Raw genomic sequence first — 18,317 nt, 5'->3', positions numbered from 1 at the left:
CTTTTGTACAGGTCAACCCTACCCCAGAAGAGATCCCAGTGGCCTATAAATTTAAATCCTTGCTCCCTGCTCCAGCCCCTCAGCCACACCTTCAGATCCCCTATCTCCCTGTTCCTGCCCTCACTAGCATGAGGTACTGGAAGCAATCCAGAGATAACCACCCTAGAAGTCTGGCTTTTCAGTCTTACCAACTCTCTGAACTCATGTTGGAGAACCTCCTTCCTCTTCTTCCCGATGTCATTTGTGCCTGCGTGCACAACTACTGCCGGCTGTTCACCTTCTCTCTCGAGGATGTTCTGAATTCGACTCGTGACATCCTGAACCCTGGCACCAGGGAGGCAACAGACCATCCTCGCATCTCGTCTGCCGCCACAGAATCTCCTGTCCGCTCCTCGGACAATGGAGTCACCCACCACTAGGGCTCTGCCCGACGTCAGACTCGCCGGTCGAGTCCCATCTCCAGGATTGGAGCCACCGACGTGTCCGCCGCTCGGACTGGAAACATCGTATCCCCGGACAGTTCCCAAGAGGGCGTACCTGTTTTTATTAGGCACAGCCACCTGGGTCTTCTGCACTCCACAATTTCCACCCTTTCTCTCCGTCACACACATTGGCTCTTCCCGTATCCTCGGCGTGACTACCTCACTGTAGGTCCTGTCGTGGAAACTCGTTTTCCCGGATGGCCCTGAAGTCATCCAGCTGCTTCTCCAGTGCCCCAACACGGTCCTTCAGGAGCTGAAGCTGGACGCACTTGCCACAGTTGTAGCAGCCAGAGGCTCCATCCGTGTCCCTGGACACCCACATTCTGTAAGCCTCACACTGTCTCATCTGCCCCGACATGTGTTCACCGCATTCCGTCCTTTCGAGCTTTATGCGTAGCCTCCTCTCCTCGCCGAAGACTCTCGAGCTAAAGACGCACTTCCCTCACAGCCGCTCCCTAAGAGCTGTCTTGCTTATATTGACTGATAAATTGCCTAATTTACCAATTTACAAACCACATTCCTCAGTTTTAAACTGTTTTCCCCCTCTGACTCACCTCTAACTCTCCTCCCACACAGGCTTGAGCAAATCAGTGCTTTTTCCTGATTCTCTTTGCTGCTGCTTCTTCAAAATCCACGTAAGCTCTGAGTTAAGTCTGTCTGTCTGTTTTGCCGCACTTTTTAAACTTTCCCCCTCTGATTCTCCTCCCACACGGGCTTGAGCCACTCAGTGCTTTTTTCCTGCTTCTTCAAAATCCACGTAAGCTCTGAGTTCTGTTGTGCTGCAGCAAGCAAGAATTTAATTATCCTATTTGGGACACAAGACAATAAAACTCTCTTGACTGGAATTCTCTGCCTCAGGGGGCGGTGGAGGCCTATTCTCTGGATACTTTCAAGAGAGAGCTAGATAGGGCTGTTAAAGATAGCGGAGTCAGGGGATATGGAGAGAAGGCAGGAACGAGGTACTGATTATGGATGATCTGCCATGATCACATTGAATGGCGGTGCTGGCTTGATGGGCCGAATGGCCTACTCCTGCACCTATTGTCTATTGCCTATAATCCGACTTCAAAAAGGCAGGAGCAATTATTCCTCGCTGAGCAGAATTGTGACAATATGTTATTGCTGGGATCTATAGAAACTCCAGCTTAGCTGTTACATTTAGGCGCTGAAGTAACTCAGTGAGTCAGGCAGCAACTGGAGAGAACCAATGGACAATGTTTTTCTTTAAACTGTATAGGCTTGTTTTTTTACTGCAATGAATGCATAACCTATAAGTTATACTGAAAAGTATTTTAATTTTTGCAGGATGAAATCTTTGACATGGTTAAACCTAAAGATCCATATAAAATCACACTTCAAGATTTGATAAGCAGTGGGCAAGGCGACACTGTCAGCAGTATTCTAATTGATCTAAATGGATTTTGGACTTATGAAAACCGCGAAGTTCTTGTTGCGAATGACAATGATGGTAATGCCGAACTGGATGACTCGTGATTTTACGCATTGTTTCTGTTTGTTTCCCCCCCTTGGTTTACTTGACCATTTGTATTGAATTGCTGTGAATTGTACATAATGTAAAAATAATTTGCAGAAATTTTATTAAAGTTCTGTAGTTTAAAAAGGCGAATAGACAATTTATTTATAAAGAGAAAAATAACACTACAAATAAATAATGCAATTAGTTAGATTAAACAAACCTGTGTAGTATTATAATTATAGCACATGATGGAAAGCAAAATGAAGTGAGAAGTGAACGACTTTACAAGGCACAACTGCATCTTGAATCAGTAAATTAAGGCGTGGTTTATTTTTTAGAGTAAAGGGCAGGACGTCTGCTTATCTTCCTCCTTTTGTAGAGCTTCTAAGTTGGGATAGGATCACCTCTTTGTTTGGTTTCTGATGTAGGTGTAGGATCGTTTTCCATCTCAAAACTGACATTTACAAATGATGCATTAACAGCCGGTAAGCTATCTTGTGCACTGACCACATCTTGCTGCTTTTCTATTTGTTCTTGGTAATTCTTTTCAGCTTCTTCTGACATTTTATTTTCTTCCTCTTCCTCCTCCTCCTGCAACATTTAGTTTCAGATATTAGCAGAATTGCATAAGAAAACTGGCAATTAGTCTTTCTATAAAATTCATTTTCTCATTTCTTTGTGATAGTACTTCATCTAATAATAATTTAATGCTGTGTCCTCTATAATGACTCATCAACTTGTTAACTACATACTTAGTTGCAATGATTACCCCTGGTACCTGGGTTCATTTCACACCATTAAAATATATCAGTATGCGTTTTATGAAGTACAGCTTTTAATGTTTGCTAGTAAGTTGCTGATTTATCTAGATTCACCACCAGATATGTAAGAATATAGTTTAGGACGTTTGGCATGTCCTCACCAACTTCTCCAGGTGCACCATAGAAATGATGCATCACCACCTGGTTTGGGAACAGCTCTGTTCAAGACCGAAATAAATTGCAGAGTGTTGTGGCAGTAATCCAGAGGATCTCACAAACCAGCCTTCCTTCGACTACGTCTGTACTTCACTCTGCCTCAGCAAGGCCACCAGCATTATCAAGAACAAGTCCCACCCTCGTATCCCATCAGGGAAGAGGTACAGAAGTTTGAAAACGTACTCTTCCAGATTCAGGAACAGATTCTTCCCAGCTGTCATAAAGCAACTGAACGGTCCTCTCATCAGCTGGAATGCAGTCCTGACCTCCGATCTACTTCATTGGAGACCTTCAAACTATCTTTATTTGGACTTTATCAGACTTCAATGTTATATCATGCAATAAATGTTGTACCTTTATCTGTGCACTATGGACAGCTTGATCATATTCATGTGGCCTTGATTGTGACTGCATAGCACACAAATAAAACCTTTTCACTGCATATCAGTGCATGTGGACAATAATAAACTACACTAGAATCAGTATTTGACACTATCACTGGATATCAGATTAGGTCTTCCTATCCACCACTGTGTCAAATTGCTCTCATAATTAACTACCCTACACAAGTCCATAATGATCAATATCTACATTATTAACTGTGTCTGCAAAATGGACATTAGAAGTGCCAAAGTTGCAATGACATTTACATAAGGTCATAAGCGATAGGAGAAGAATTAGGCCATTCAGCCCATCAAGCTTACTCTGCCATTCAATCATGGCTGATCTATCTCTCCTAGCCCCATTCTCCTGCCTTCTCCACAGAACACCTGACACCCGTACTAATCAAGAATCTATCTCTGCCTTAAAAATATCCATTGACTTGGCCTCCACAGCCTTCTGAGGCAAATAATTCTAGATTCACCACCCTCTGACTAAAGAAATTCTTTCTCATGGAGGAATGGAGGTCCCAAGGTTGTTAGGAAATGTTTGCAATACTTTGTCTGGAACTGTCCACATGATGTGTAGCAAAGGAAAGTAACACTGTAATAGGTCCTCGGTATTTGCATGGGGAGTCGATTCAAATAATGCTCATGAAAATGTTGCACAGATAAAGATTTCAATCAAGAGAGACTTTATTAAATATTAGTATTTTAAATGTGTAAAATGTAGTTTCATACTTGTGTCCAATGCCTCGTATAGTTGACAAGTCTGATTAAAGATGGTTCAAAGGTCGCCACGGAGGTAGATGGGGCGTCAGAACCAGAACCAGCTGATGTGAGGACTGTTCAGTTGCCTGATTATAGCGGGGCTGAGGAACAAGGCTGAGCTTTCTCTTGGAGTACTTCTTACCAGTTACTGTGTATACAAGGCTTGTCCTCTCTCCGTAATGCTATTTACATCACAGACATCTTGAATAGACACAAAGTACTGAAGTAACTCAGCAGGTCAGGCAACAACTCTGGAGAAAAAGGATGGGTGACGTTTCGGGTTGGAACCCTTCTGCAGATCTTCCGACCCGAAACGTCACCCATTCTTTTTTACCAGAAAAACTGCCTGACCCACTGCGTTACTCCGGCACTTTGTGTCTATCTTCGGTATGAAACAACATTAGCAGTTCCTACACAGAAAATCTTGTGGTCATGATGTGAAGCCACCTTTTCTCCATGAATTCTGAGACAGTGGAGATTCTGGGGCGGCATCCGAGATGCGAGGATGGTCTGTTGCCTCCCTGGTGCCAGGGTTCAGGATGTCATGAGCCGAATTCTGAACATCCTCAAGAGAGAGAAGGTGAACAGCCGGCAGTAGTTGTGCACGTAGGCACAAACGACATCGGGAAGAAGAGGAAGGAGGTTCTCCAACATGACTTCAGAGAGTTGGGAAGTAGACTGAAATGCCGGACTTCTAGGGTGGTTATCTCTGGATTGCTTCCAGTACCACGTGCTAGTGAGGACAGGAACAGGGAGATAGGGGATCTGAATGTGTGGCTGAGGGGCTGGTGCAGGGAGCAAGTATTTAGATTTATAGACCACTGGGATCTCTTCTGGGGTAGGGGTGACCAGGTACAAAAGGGACGGGTTACACCTTAACTGGAGGGGGACCGACATTCTGGCAGGCAGGTTTGCTAGGGCTACACGTGTGGGTTTAAACTAAATAGTGGGGGGGGAGGGAGTGACAAATTGGGAGTATAAAGATGGAGTTGAAGGGGAAGTGGCTACAGGAAAAATTACAAAAGATTCTCGAATTAATGGGAAGGAAAGCTTGAGAATGGACAACAGAGTAAGGCCAGGGCCAATTGCGAGGGGGGAAGTGAATACGGAGGTCAAAGTGCTGTATATGAATGCGCGAAGTATAAGGAATAAAATGAACGAGCTTGAGGCTCAGTTAGAAACTGGCAAGTATGATGTTGTGGGAATTACTGAGACATGGCTGCAAGAGGGCCAGGGCTGGGAACTGAATATTCAAGGGTATACCTCCTATCGAAAAGACAGACAGGTGGGCAGAGGGGGTGGGGTTGCCCTGTTGGTGAGGAATGAAATTCAGTCCCTTGCAAGGGGTGACATTGAAACAGGAGATGTGGAGTCAGTATGGATAGAACTAAGGAATTGTAAGGGTAAAAAGACCCTAATGGGACTAATCTACAGGCCCCCAAACAGTAGCCTGGACATAGGGTGCAAGTTGAATCAGGAGTTAAAATTGGCATGTAGTAAAGGTAATGCTGTGGTTGTTATGGGAGATTTCAACATGCAGGTAGACTGAAAATCAGGTTGGTACTGGACCCCAAGAAAGGGACTTTGTAGAGTGCCTTTGTGATGGATTCCCTGAACAGCTTGTATTGGAGCCCACCAGGGAGAAGGCAATTCTGGATTTAGTGTTATGTAATGAACTGGATTTGATAAAGGACCTCGAGGTTAATGAGCCATTAGGAGGCAGTGACCATAACATGGTCAGGTTTAATCTACAATTGGAGAAGGAGAAGAGTAGATCGGAGGTGTCAGTGTTGCAGTTGAATAAAGGGGACTCTGGGGCCATGAGGGAGGAGCTGGCCAAAGTTGATTGGAAAGATACACTAGCAGGGATGACAGTGGAACAAAAATGGCAGGTGTTTCTAGGAATAATACAGAAGGTGCAGGATCAGTTCATTTCTAGGAGGAAGAAAGATTCCAAGGGGTGAAAGGGATGACCATGGCTGACAAGGGACGTCAGGGACAGAATAAAAATTAAAGCGAAGAAGTACAACGTAGCAAAAGATGAGCGGGAAGCAAGAGGATTGGGTAATGTTTAAAGAACAACAGAAGATAACCAAAAAGACAATACGGGGAGAAAAGATGAGGTACGAAGATAAGCTAGCCAAGAATATAAAGCAGGATAGTAAAAGCTTCCTTAGGTATGTGAAGAGGAAAAAATTAATTAAGACCAAAGTTGGAACCTTGAAGAACGAAAAAGGTGAATTTATTATGGGGAACAAGGGAATGGCAGATGAGTTGAACAGGTACTTTGGATCTGTCTTCACTAAGGAGGACACAAACAATCTTCCTGATATAGTGGTGGCTAGAGGTGGAAATCCACATTAGCAGGAAATGGTGTTGGATAGACTTATGGGACGGAAGGCTTATAAATTCCCAGGGCCTGATGGTCTGCATCCCAGGGTACTTAAGGAAGTGGCTCTAGAAATCGTGGATGCATTGGTGATAAATTTCCATTGTTCTATAGACTCAGGATCAGTTCCTGTGGATTGGAGGGTAGCTAATGTTATCCCACTTTTTAAGAAAGGCGAGAGAGAGAAAACAGGGAATAATAGACCAGTTAGCCTGACATCGGTGGTGGGGAAGATGCTGGAGTCAATTATAAAAGATGAGATAGCCGCACATTTGGATAGAAGTAACAGGATCGATCCATGTCAGCATGGATTTACGAAGGGGAAATAATGCTTGACTAATCTTCTGGAATTTTTTGAAGATGTAATCTGGAAAATGGACAAAGGAGAGCCAGTGGATGTAGTGTACCTGGACTTTCAGAAAGCATTTGATATGGTCCCACATAGGAGATTAGTGGGCAAAATTAGGGCACATGGTATTGGGGGTAGAGTGCTCACATGGATAGAGAAGTGGTTGGCAGTCAGGAAACAAAGAGTAGGGATTAACGGGTCCCTTTCAGAATGGCAGGCAGTGACTAGTGGGGTACTGCATGGCTTGGTGCTAGGACCGCAGCTCTTTACAATATACATCAATGATTTGGATGAAGGGATTCAAAGTAACATTAGCAAATTTGCAGATGACACAACACTGGGTGGCAGTGCGAACTGTGAGGAGGACGCTATGAGAATACAGGGCGACTTGGACAGGTTGGGAGAGTGGACAGCTGCATGGCAGATGAGGTTTAATGCGGATAAATGTGAGGTTATCCACTTTGGGTAGCAAAAACAGGAAGACAGATTACTATCTAAATGGCATCAAGTTGGGAAAAGGAGAAGTACAACGGGATCTGGGGGTCCTTGTACCAGCAGGCAGTGAAGAAAGCAAATGGCATATTGGCCTTTATAACAAGAGGAAACGAATATAGGAGCAAAGAGGTCCTTCTGCAGTTGCACGGAGCCTTAGTGAGATCACACCTGGAGTATTGTGTGCAGTTTTGGTCCCCTAATTTGAGTAAGGACATTCTTGCTATTGAGGGAGTGCAGCGTAGGCTTACAAGGTTAATTCCCGGGATGGCGGGACTGTCATATGCTGAGAGAATAGAGCAGCTGTGGGTTTGTACACTCTGGAGTTTAGAAGGATGAGAGGGAATCTCATTGAAACATATAAGATTGTTTAGGGATTGGACACACTGGAGGCAGGAAACATGTTCCCGATGTTGGGGGAGTCCAGAACCAGGGGCCACAGTTTAAGAATAAGGAGTAAGCCATTTAGAACGGATTTAGAACATTTTGACCAGAATTAAGGGGCAGAAGTTTAAGGGTAATATGAGGGGGAACTTCTTTACTCAGAGAGTGGTAGCGGTGTGGAATGAGCTTCCAGTGGAAGTGGTGGAGGCAGGTTCATTGGTATCATTTAAAAATAAATTGGATAGGCATATGGATGAGAAGGGAATGGAGGGTTATGGTATGAGTGCAGGCAGGTGGGACTAAGGGGAAACAAAATTTGTTCGGCACGGACTTGTAGGGCCGAGATGGTCTGTTTCCGTGCTGTAATTGTTATATGGTTATATGGACGAGGAAACACTTTTTCTCACAGAGAGTGGCGAGTCTGTGGAATTCTCTGCCTCAGGGGGCGGTGGAGGCGGGTTCTCTGGATGCTTTCAAGAGAGAGCTGGATAGGGCTCTTAATAATAGCGGAGTCAGGGGATATGGGGAGAAGGCAGGAACGGGGTACTGATTGGGGATGATCAGCCATGATCACATTGAATGGCTGCTCGCTCGAAGGGCCAAATGGCCTGCTCCTGCACCTATTGTCTATACTGGGAATCAGATGTAACCCTCTATTTCTAGTTGGGGAGTTCAATGGTACTTAGTGATTTTCTCAAACATATCCAAAGCGAGGATTGAGACACCCTCTAAATGACATGTCCTTTACTGAATAGTCACATGCAATTTGCTTACCTCCTTCTTTATCCTATAGTACTCGTCAATAGCATATTGGTACTTCGGTGCATTTATACCAAAAAGGGAAGCTAACTTTTCTCCCAGGAAGTCGCACACTAAAAAAAATTACAAGATCATAAATAAATGTTCAATTATATAATTAATACTACTTGAACAAGATATTTTTTCAAAATTATCACTTTCATTATTACCTGCTAAAAAACATTTAACTTATCTCTCTTAACTTGGTTCTATTTCTCTACTTTGTTTCCTTCATTTAATGTTGCTCCCTGACCACCATCAATTCATCAAGTTCCTGCATCTAATCTCAGAACCGTCATCAGATTTGTCCCACTCCCACTTCTCTTCCTGGTTTCTCCCTCCACGATAATCAATCTGAAGAGTCCCAACCCGAAACATCGCCTGTCCATATTTTCCAGAGATGCTGCCTTACCTGCTGAGTTACTCCAGTACATTGTATTTTTTGTTGTGTAAATCGGTATCTGCAGTTACTTGCGTCTACAAATATCATCAGATCCTGACAATAGCTCATTAGTCTTGTAATTAATGATACTATCTATACATTATGCTTACCTGACAGTGTTCCCGTAGCAAATCTTAGCATGTAGAACCACAGGAATGGAGCCCAAGGAAGTTTGCTCTGAAAAAAAAGTAATACTTTACACCTAGATTGTCATTTTGCCTATGATTTACAAAAATAACTTCATAGTAGACAAATCTTACGACATCAATTGTAGGCAACAAATCTCTTTTCTCTTCTTCCTGTTCTTCTTCATCTGTGCTGTACTCCTCCATGGTTTCACCACTTGCAAAGTGAATGATTCTCCGAGGAACCTTTGTTTTTTTCATACCTACATCTCCAAGTTCTACAGTCTCAAATGATTTTCCATTTGCCTGCAGCTTATAAGAGAAAAATAAATAAAGTTAACTATTTAGGCGAGTCATGAAAGAATAATTCAACAATCTCAATTCCAAGTATATATTGCCTCAATACACAACACAAAACTGTACACGAACAGAAATTCAAACATTAGATGGCAAAAAATGTACATGCGTGGTGCTGCTGTATTTCTTGCTAAGTTTGCAGCATCACCGATCAACAGCATGCAGACACTTTTGTAATTGGGTTCACAATTATTTGAAATATTGATCTCCAGTTGCTTGTTCTTTTTGAGTGGATATTCTACATTCAGGACCCTGAATTAGCATTTTCAAAATCAGGTCAAATATAAATTTACCTGGCTAGTGGGGTTATAAAATGTATTCCATTAAGTTACCATGCAGCATCATTGGGGCGATACAGTGCCGCAGCTGATAGAGCTGCTGCCTCATAGCACCAGAGACTTGAGTTCGATCCCAACCACGGGTGCTGTCCGTGTGGCATTTGCACATTCTGTCACTGCGTGGGCTTCCTCCAGGGATTCTAAATTTTCTTGCACATCCCAAAGATGTGCAGTTTTGTGGGTTAATTGGCCTGTATATTGCCCCTAATGAGTACAATGCGGATGAGAAAGTGGGATAACATAGAACTAGTATAAATGGGTGATTGATGCTCAGCGTGGACTTGGTGGGCCAAAGTGTGTAGGAAAGAACTGCAGATGCTGGTTTAAATCAAAGGTAGATACAAAATGCTGGAGCAACTCAGCGGATCAGGCAGCATCTCTGGAGGGAAGAAATGGGTGACGTTTCGGGTCTGAAGATGGGTCTCGACCCGACACGTCACCCATTCCTTCCCTCCAGAGATGTTGCTGACCTGCTGAGTTACTCCAGCATTTTGTGTCTACCTTCGGTGGGCCTAAGTTCCTGTTTCAATACAGTATCTCTAAAAATAATTTCAAAATCTGCGTTCCTGCAATGTGAAAGCTCCTTGCGTGATACAGACACCTGAATATAAAGAATATTTTGCAGTAACTGAACTGAGGGCCCGCTTTAAAACATTTTTTTGCCTTTTTTATTGCGAGACATGGGGTTCATGTCGCGGCCCTGTTTCCACCAATCTTTCCACCACTATGCACAAGAAGCGCAAGACGCCATTGTTTGCAGATGCCGAGAAGTGTGTTCAGTTCTGGCTGAACAATTTCTAATCTTGTGATGTGGACTCGATAAGAAGATTGTGACACATAAATGTTTCCACTATTATCAGTAGCACTCTCAACTCTCATGTTCATAGAAACACACAGCACAGAAGTTGACCTCTTCTGACCATATCTGTGCCAGCCATGATGCAATTTGAACTGCACATCTGCCTGCACATGGTCTATAACCCTCAAATCCTTGCATGCCAAGTCGGGCGGCCCGGCCCGGGGAAGAAGCGACGCCAAGTCGGGCGGCCCGGCCCGGGGGAAGAAGCGACGCCCAAGTCGGGGCGGACCGGTCGCAGGTTACGGCGCCCAAGTTCGGGGCGGCCCAGGTGCCTCTCAAAATGCTTCTTGCTATTGTATCCGCTTCCATCACTTCCTCTGGATGTGCCTTCCAGATTCCTACCACTATATGTGTAAAACAAACCCTGCCAAGTAAATCTCCTGAACATTTCTCAGTGGCCACATTTCCAGCATCTTGGGTCTATATCCTGTTTCGGACTGTTCTTTTTGCGGACCAGACCTCCATCTCTGGGTGGACACATCCACAATTCGGTCATGACAATAAAAGGCTATCTATTTATGAGCTTCATCTGCAAATTCTAATCTGTGTAAAACAAACCCTGCCTTGACATTTTCAGTCCACATTTCCATCTTGTCTATATCCTGCCGGATTTTTGGACAACCTCCTCACCATCCACAATCCCATCAATTTTTGAGTCATCTGCAAATTCTAATCAACCCCCTTACATTTGGTCCACACCACTGGTCACAGACATCCAGTCAGTATAACACTGCTCCATCACTATTTTTTCTTTGTCTTCTATAGGCAAGACACTTTTGAACCCAATCCAACAATTACTGTGGATCCCACATGCCTTAATCCTCTGGATCAGTTTATCATGAGATCCTTGTCAAAAGCATGTGGTGTGCTTTTAAAAGAAAGCATTGTGTGCTATTTGAAATTTGGTAACTAAATGATCTTAAATACTTATTTTTAAAGTCTGAATGTACTGATTCCTTTACAACAAAATGACAATCATTCAAATAATTTCTGATCTTTTCTACTATAGATCCTAACTATTAATGCTAAGAAAGACATTTTCATTAATCATGCCCAGATTTGTTCTTTGAGATTTCCTCCTGCCAGGAGATACTTGAAGAGCTCAAGAATTACTTGCAGCCCGTGTGGGCAAGTTGGGCCGAAGGGCCTGTTTCGACAGTGTAAGACTCTATACGACTCGAATTACTTTGTAATACAGTAATCTTCGTTCAAAACCAAAGGTAGTTCAAAACATTTTTTCCCCCAAAAGTCAACTTTAATTACCTCTGACGCTTCCCACAAGCATAGGTGAACCCTTCCCAGTGCAACACAAAACAGAAATAGCACTTAAAATGGAATATTCAAGAATTTTAACGCAACCCACTCTATTAATTTGGTACCATTGCTTTGTATTACTATGATGCAATAACTAGGCATATTGAGCACGACAATACGTTCTCTCATCCAGCTTCTATTGAGCATTCTTCCGTGTAAAACAAAAGCCACTGCATCACACAGAGCAAAAAAAAACACATCAGGAGAATGTCCCTACTCTTTGAATTGTGTTACAGGATCTCTTATTTAAGGGGGCTTGGCAGGGTGATCTCAATTTAATATTTTTTGCATTTCTCACGATAGAGTACTACTCCATGTTGTAGATGCAGGTTTTTGTTAAATCATCAAAAATAATTCTGACTTGGAGGGAAGAGTTCTACATGAAGATTACAGCCTAATGTGCAGTTGTGTTTTACATGTTAATAAGGGCAAAATTGGAACCATTCAGTTCGGTGGAATATAAACAAATGACAGTTTCATACCCGGTGCCAAAAATATTAACTGACTTTTGTTTCCAAGGACATTATTTGAGGTTTTATTTTACAGAGATCGGTGGATGCCTGAGTGGTGTTCTTAGAGATGTATAAAATCATTTGGGATATAGATAGGGTGAATGCACAGAGTATTTTTCACAAGGTAAGGGGAATCAAAAACTAGCGGGAACAGATTTGTTGAAAGACTCAACAGGACTCTGAGGGCCAACTTTTTCACATTGTATAGTACATATATATGGAACAAGCTGCCAGGGTAAATAGTTGAGGCAAGTACAATTACAAAATTTAAAAGTCACCTGGATAGGAAAGGGTTTAGAGGGATATGGGTGAAATGTGGCCAAATGGGACTATCTTAGATGGGAGGTTGATCAGTAAAGCCAGGATGTTTAGGCACTAAAAAACTCTGAAATAGGCATGCAAAAAGGCATAATAAAATTACAAAAAAGGCACAAAAAATGCATTTATGACAACAAAAAAAAGGCATAAAGCATTTATTTCCACAACCAAAATATGGTTAAAAATTATAATATAAAGGTATACTTCATTAAATGACCAGTTGCCTGATTGCACATAATTACTAGCATTTTTTTTCAAATTATCTGGTGTTAAACTATGCCATCTGTCAAAAGACTATGCTTCAGTTGTGAAAAACTTATTTCTACCCCAGTTGAGTCACAAGCTATCGACTCTATATTCATGTTGATATCTTGTGTATTACAACTACCTTTGAGAACTTTAACTATGTTTTGTATTTCTTCAAGATCTTTGTTAGCTAAAATCACTATCTCACATTTTCCGTGTATGTCTTTACCTACATCACCAGGAACTTTATGAATATCGTCACTTATTTTGTTGAAAACCTGCAAGTTATTCACTAATGTTTCGCCATGTTTCTCAAAGGAAGGGATAGCTTGTGGGAAGTTTGCAAAATAGGAAGCAATAAACACAGATCGCAGTGGAGGGACTTTTTATGCATGATTTCACTGATGATCCTGACTGCAGATCAAAACAGTTGACTATTTCTTTCATCTTTTCAAAATTTGCAGCATAGTAGAGTACAGCAGAGAGCCATGTACCCCACCTAGTTAAAACATGCTGAGGAGGTAGCGGAATCTCAGATGCCATTTCCTTGAACAACTGCACACGTGACGGTGTTTTGAGGATTTTCTTAACATTGGAAACTAGGCGATCGACATTTGGAAACAAGCTACGTATGTGCTTGGCAATTCTATGACGTCCTTGAACTAAGCTAATGCAACATTTTGGGGAATAAAACTTTAAGTCACCAACAGAAGAATATTCTCGTGTTTTATACCTTCTGGCCAAAGTACAGCAAGTGAAAATGTAAACAACTGAGCAATAGTTGAGCTGTTTGACTTATCCAATACTTCCGATATCAACAAATACTCCTTTGATGGTTGCCCTGCCTCCAGTGTACCGATGACCACATTGGCAACATATCCCTCCACAGCATCGGTTGTCTTACCTATTGAGATCCATATTTTGTTGCATGCAACTTCATCTCTAATTTTCTGCACAACAATGTTGAAGTTGCTGTCAACATAATTTTTCTGTAATGATGACTCGCTTGGTATATGTTCCTCTGCCCATTTCGCTAAAAAACCTGAGAGATTTGTTTTCCAATTTCCACAGTGGAATTCCAGCATCAATGAATGACTTGCACAGATCACTCGAAAAATCAGATTTGCGACTGAAGCCAGCAGTAAATGTAGTGAGGAGATAAGCTTGAGTATTTCGCTTCGGTAGTCTACATCCCAGCAGTATCAACACTGACTTCTCTAATTTTAGATAGCCCTAGTCTTCTCCCTCCTCCCCCTCCCCCTTCCCAGCCCTCCTTCTAGTCCTACTGTCTCCACTTCTTTCTTTTTTTCTTCACCACCCCCCCCACATCAGTCTGAAGAAAGGTCTCGACCCGAAACTTCGCCTATTCCTTCTCTCCATATATGCTGCCTCACCAGCTGAGTTTCTCCAGCATTTTTTGTCTACCATCGATCTTTCCAGCATCTGCAGTTCTTTCTTAAATAGATCTTGGAGAAGACTGCACCAGCGGGCAGCGGCACGAAGGAATGAATGACCGACAGTGGCGCCCCCAGTTTTGCCACGGTGGTGGAAGTTTGCTTGTAAGTTATACTGTTAACACGTTAAAAATAACATTAATATTAACGTGTTAACATAGAAAATGTCATTGTAATCACAGTACAAGAGAAAATAGCACAACCTTTTAGCAAAAAGGCAAAAAGAGGCTGATTTAGGCACTCGATCGTGAAAAGGGCATTATCCTGTTGAAATTATCAAAAAAGGCATGGAAAGGAATGTATGGCAAAATCCTGGCTCTATTGATCAGTGTGGAAGAGTTGAACCAAAATACCTATATTCGTGATTACAATGTGTCAGTGAATCGCTGTGCAATCTGGAAGCACTGTTTGGATGCCTGGAAGCTTTGAAGGAGGTGAATGAAAGGGAAAGAGGATCGGAGGGAAATGGTGAAAGGGAAGCAAGGGGGTAGAAAGGAATGGAGGGGGTTGGAGAGCAAAGGAAATGGGAAGATGGTGACAGAACGAGGGAGGTGGAAGGGGAAGTGTTCCATCGCCAGCCGTTGCATGGGAAATGGGACACTGGTTGGTGGGGAGTAGAGAGTAATCCCAAAATGCTGTAAATGCGGATGGGAATTGTGGACTTTGGATGGGAATTGTACAAGACTTTGTCCAGATGGGAAGTGAATGACCAGATGATTTGCACTGAGAATTAGATCTTGTGTTCCAACCCACCAGTTCGGGTACTATCCGTAGGCAGGGGGATATGGGGGAGAATGTTCTCCCAGCTGGGGACAGGGGGGACATCCCCAGCCGCTCCTGGCGGGGGAAACAATACAATCCCCAGCGGTTGCGAGGATACCCAGGGCCGCTGCCGACCGCGCCTCGCCCTCTCCCCCGCCCCTCGTGGCTGGCTCCGCGGGGACCAGCCCGGCGCTTGGCCTTGCTCCCTCCCCTCCCCTCCCCTCACCTTCTCCGCGTCCATGCTGGCCCCGCTCAGAAGCACGTTGCCGGGGTTGAGGTAGAGGCCGAGACCGGGGAGCTTCTCCGCCATTAGCTGCTGCTGCTGCCTGGCCGGAGTTCGCCGGGCGGCCAGGCGGCGGCGGCAGCGCTCCCCGCCCCGGGCTGGAGGCGGGAGCCATGGATGGGGGTAGGGAGCTGTGGCTCCTCCCTGCACTGACAGGTTGCCCAGATGCCCCGTGTCCGGCTGCACCTGTTATTGGGCAACAGGACGCAATGGTGCCGGTGGGTGGAGTCGCTGTCTGCAGTCAGACAACCGCTCGCTTCATCAGGAAGGGCAACTGCACTGATACTGCACTCAATCCGTAGAGGGGGGGAGGGGACCACCACGGGCTAGGGCCCTTCCTCTGCTCAACATTAAGGGGTTGAGTCAGGTGGGGCAATTCCCCCTCCTTCAAACAAGGGAAGGGATGTCACTCCAGGGAACCACATCAGTGCCAGTGGTGCAATGTGCAGACAGAGGACCTTTTCCCCTGAGTGGAAATGTCAAAGACTAGGGGGCATAGCTTTAAGTTAGAGGGGAGAAGTTTAAACGAGATGTCGAGGCATGTCTTTTTTTTTCCCCCACAGGTGGTGGGTGCCTGGAATGTGTTGTAAAGGATGGTGGTGGTGGCAGATACAATCGTTTCATTTAGGAGGCATTTAGATACGCACAGATATACAGGGAATGGAGGGTATGTATGACACGCACACACAGATTAGTTTAACTTGGCATTATGTAGCAATGTTACAAAATTTTGAGATTTAAAAAATCAAGTCTGCAATTTATCCCATCAGATAAAGCATAACAATAAGTTTAATTTGACACCAAATTCACTTTCATATCTCAAGTATTAAAAAAGTTATGACCATTTTCATACTCGGAAATTAGCATCTTGTTCCCTATTGATTTTCAATGGGCATTACAAAAAAGCTGTGATCTTAGATAGTCAAAAGCACATTTCTTAAGGAAAGATTAACATTTTTAAATAGCCTAAGTGTCCAAAGATTATTCACAAATAATTCACAATATAACATGATTTTTATATCTAATTTACATTAATTTATAGGCCAAATGGAAGGAATTTAGTGTTCAATTGCTGTAAATAAATCGGTTTTCTAGTGGGTTCATGTGGAACGCGCAGGTTTAGAATGTTGACAGCGCGCTGGATTAGTGCCCTCAAATGCCGAGAAAAATACTGGGGGATATAAAAAGCCCAAAATGAGCTACTCGCTATAGAAAATTATAATTATAGGGTTATATACATGCCCCATTTAATGTAAAAATAAGGTACATACCTTTAATTGTTTGCTTTATAAAACCCTGGGGCTGCCAGAGCTTGCGGAATGAACGAGAGCTTTTAAATTTATTATATCTACTCTTCGAGGCCTATAAAACTAATAATAGCTTTTGGGACCGGGTCTTGCAGCGATTCTCCGTTAATGATTTACTAGGCTGAACATCTGCGATTGGAACAGGCTAGTAAAAATCGGGTTTTAAACCCGCCCCCTCCAAACAGCTCCAAAATCACACACAAGGGGAGGGGCAGATGCTCAGCCACGATTCAGGTACGTTTTGTAACATACCTACATTATGTTCCTCAAGATCCCATAACACCCTAGCTCTGCTTTCACTTTACTCTTGGCATCGCGAATAAGGTGCAGGAGTCTGAATACTGTGACTTCAAGATTCAGGAACAGCTTCTTCCTGACAGCCATCAAGCTATTGAGCACAGTGAACGCCAACTAAACTCCAAACTACGATCTGTCTTGGTTGCACAAACGACTTTTGGCTTTGTTTTATTTTGGCCTATATTGTGTGTTTTATTTATCAAACTTTTATTTATCAAACTTTTTTTTGTTTATTTTGTTAACTATTGAGTACTGTGTTTACAAACCTGTTATATTGCTGCAAGCGGGAATTTCATTGTTCTGTTTCAGTACATATGACAATTAAATACTCTTGACTTAAACAAAAGGTGTATTTTATTTCATAGAACATAGAACAGCATAGCACAAGAACAGGTCTGTCGGACCACAATGTCTTATGCCGAACATGATGCCATGATAAGCTAATTTCATCTTCATCCTTTCATAGAAAGAGCACCCTGCTCGTATTACAAAATGTGCCATTTACAGGTTGGTAAATTTGTCGCTGAATAAATAAATAACAATTGAGCTCAGGAGTAAACTATGTGATCTGCTTTGACATTCATCAAGATCATTGCTGATTTTTGTACCTAAACCAAGTTTTCCTGCAATATTTCCATATCCTTAGATCTCATGAAGTTCTGCCATGTTTGTTTTGAATGAACGCAGTAACTGAGATATACCACCCTCTGACCAAAGAAATGTTTCATCAGCTCAGTGCACAATGACCTACCTCAATTTCTGAGTGTCTCCTCAGTTAGGGGAAGCGTTCTCTTTGTTTAGTACTCCAAAGACTTTATGGAATGTAGAACAGTACAACACAGGAAAAGGTTCTTTGGAGCACAATGTCTGTTCCAAACATGATGCCAAGTTAAACAAATCACGTCTGCTTGCACCTGCCATATTTCTTGGGTCCCTGCATAACCACATGTCCATCTGTGCCTTGGTTTAGGCTTAGGTTTATTATGATAAATGTATTGAAGAGCGAGAAGCTTTGCTTTGCATGCTTTCCTATAACATAGTGATCAAAGCTAAACTCAATACTCTAAATGTGGTCTGACCATGTCTTATACAAATGTAACATGACCTTCCAAATTCTATACTCAATACATTTCTAATTCCGGGCTGTATCTGCACCTTAGTGTTCAGTGACCATGTACCCAGGTACCAAGGTTCTTTTGATTAT

The 18,317-nt window shown here is 43.0% G+C and overlaps 2 protein-coding genes across 2 annotated transcripts in view; one reads left to right on the top strand and one right to left on the bottom strand.

Annotated features, from left to right (window-relative positions):
- The window catches only part of ppp2r3c (protein phosphatase 2, regulatory subunit B'', gamma), a 32,231-nt gene extending 30,128 nt beyond the window's left edge, over positions 1-2,103 (top strand). Inside the window, exon 13 of the mRNA XM_055640518.1 lies at positions 1,788-2,103. Coding sequence (XP_055496493.1) covers positions 1,788-1,976 — 189 coding nt within the window. The 3' untranslated portion in view covers positions 1,977-2,103. The remainder of the gene's footprint in view (positions 1-1,787) is intronic.
- Positions 2,064-15,611, bottom strand: fam177a1 (family with sequence similarity 177 member A1). The gene is made up of 5 exons (XM_055640520.1): positions 15,453-15,611; positions 9,202-9,378; positions 9,052-9,118; positions 8,476-8,573; positions 2,064-2,550 (listed from the first exon to the last, which is right to left on the bottom strand). The coding sequence occupies exons 1-5, from the start codon at positions 15,534-15,536 to the stop codon at positions 2,344-2,346; spliced, it is 633 nt and encodes a 210-aa protein (XP_055496495.1). The 5' UTR covers positions 15,537-15,611; the 3' UTR covers positions 2,064-2,343.
- Between the last annotated feature and the right edge of the window lie 2,706 nt (positions 15,612-18,317).

The sequence above is a fragment of the Leucoraja erinacea genome, chromosome 9 (assembly GCF_028641065.1).
Source record: "Leucoraja erinacea ecotype New England chromosome 9, Leri_hhj_1, whole genome shotgun sequence".
Classification (NCBI taxonomy): Eukaryota; Metazoa; Chordata; class Chondrichthyes; order Rajiformes; family Rajidae; genus Leucoraja; species Leucoraja erinaceus.
Note: the sequence above shows the minus strand (reverse complement) of the source record. Positions and strands in the feature narration are given on the sequence as shown.

Bases quoted from the DNA above. Each gene is read 5' to 3' on its own strand.
- fam177a1 (XM_055640520.1), bottom strand. From the start codon at position 15,536: ATGGCGGAGAAGCTCCCCGGTCTCGGCCTCTACCTCAACCCCGGCAAC. The intron at 9,119-9,201 runs GTAAGATTTGTC...CTTTTTTTTCAG, and splicing joins TGTTGCCTACAATTGATGTC to AGCAAACTTCCTTGGGCTCC. The intron at 8,574-9,051 runs GTAAGCATAATG...AATTTTTTTTAG, and splicing joins TGCTACGGGAACACTGTCAG to TGTGCGACTTCCTGGGAGAA.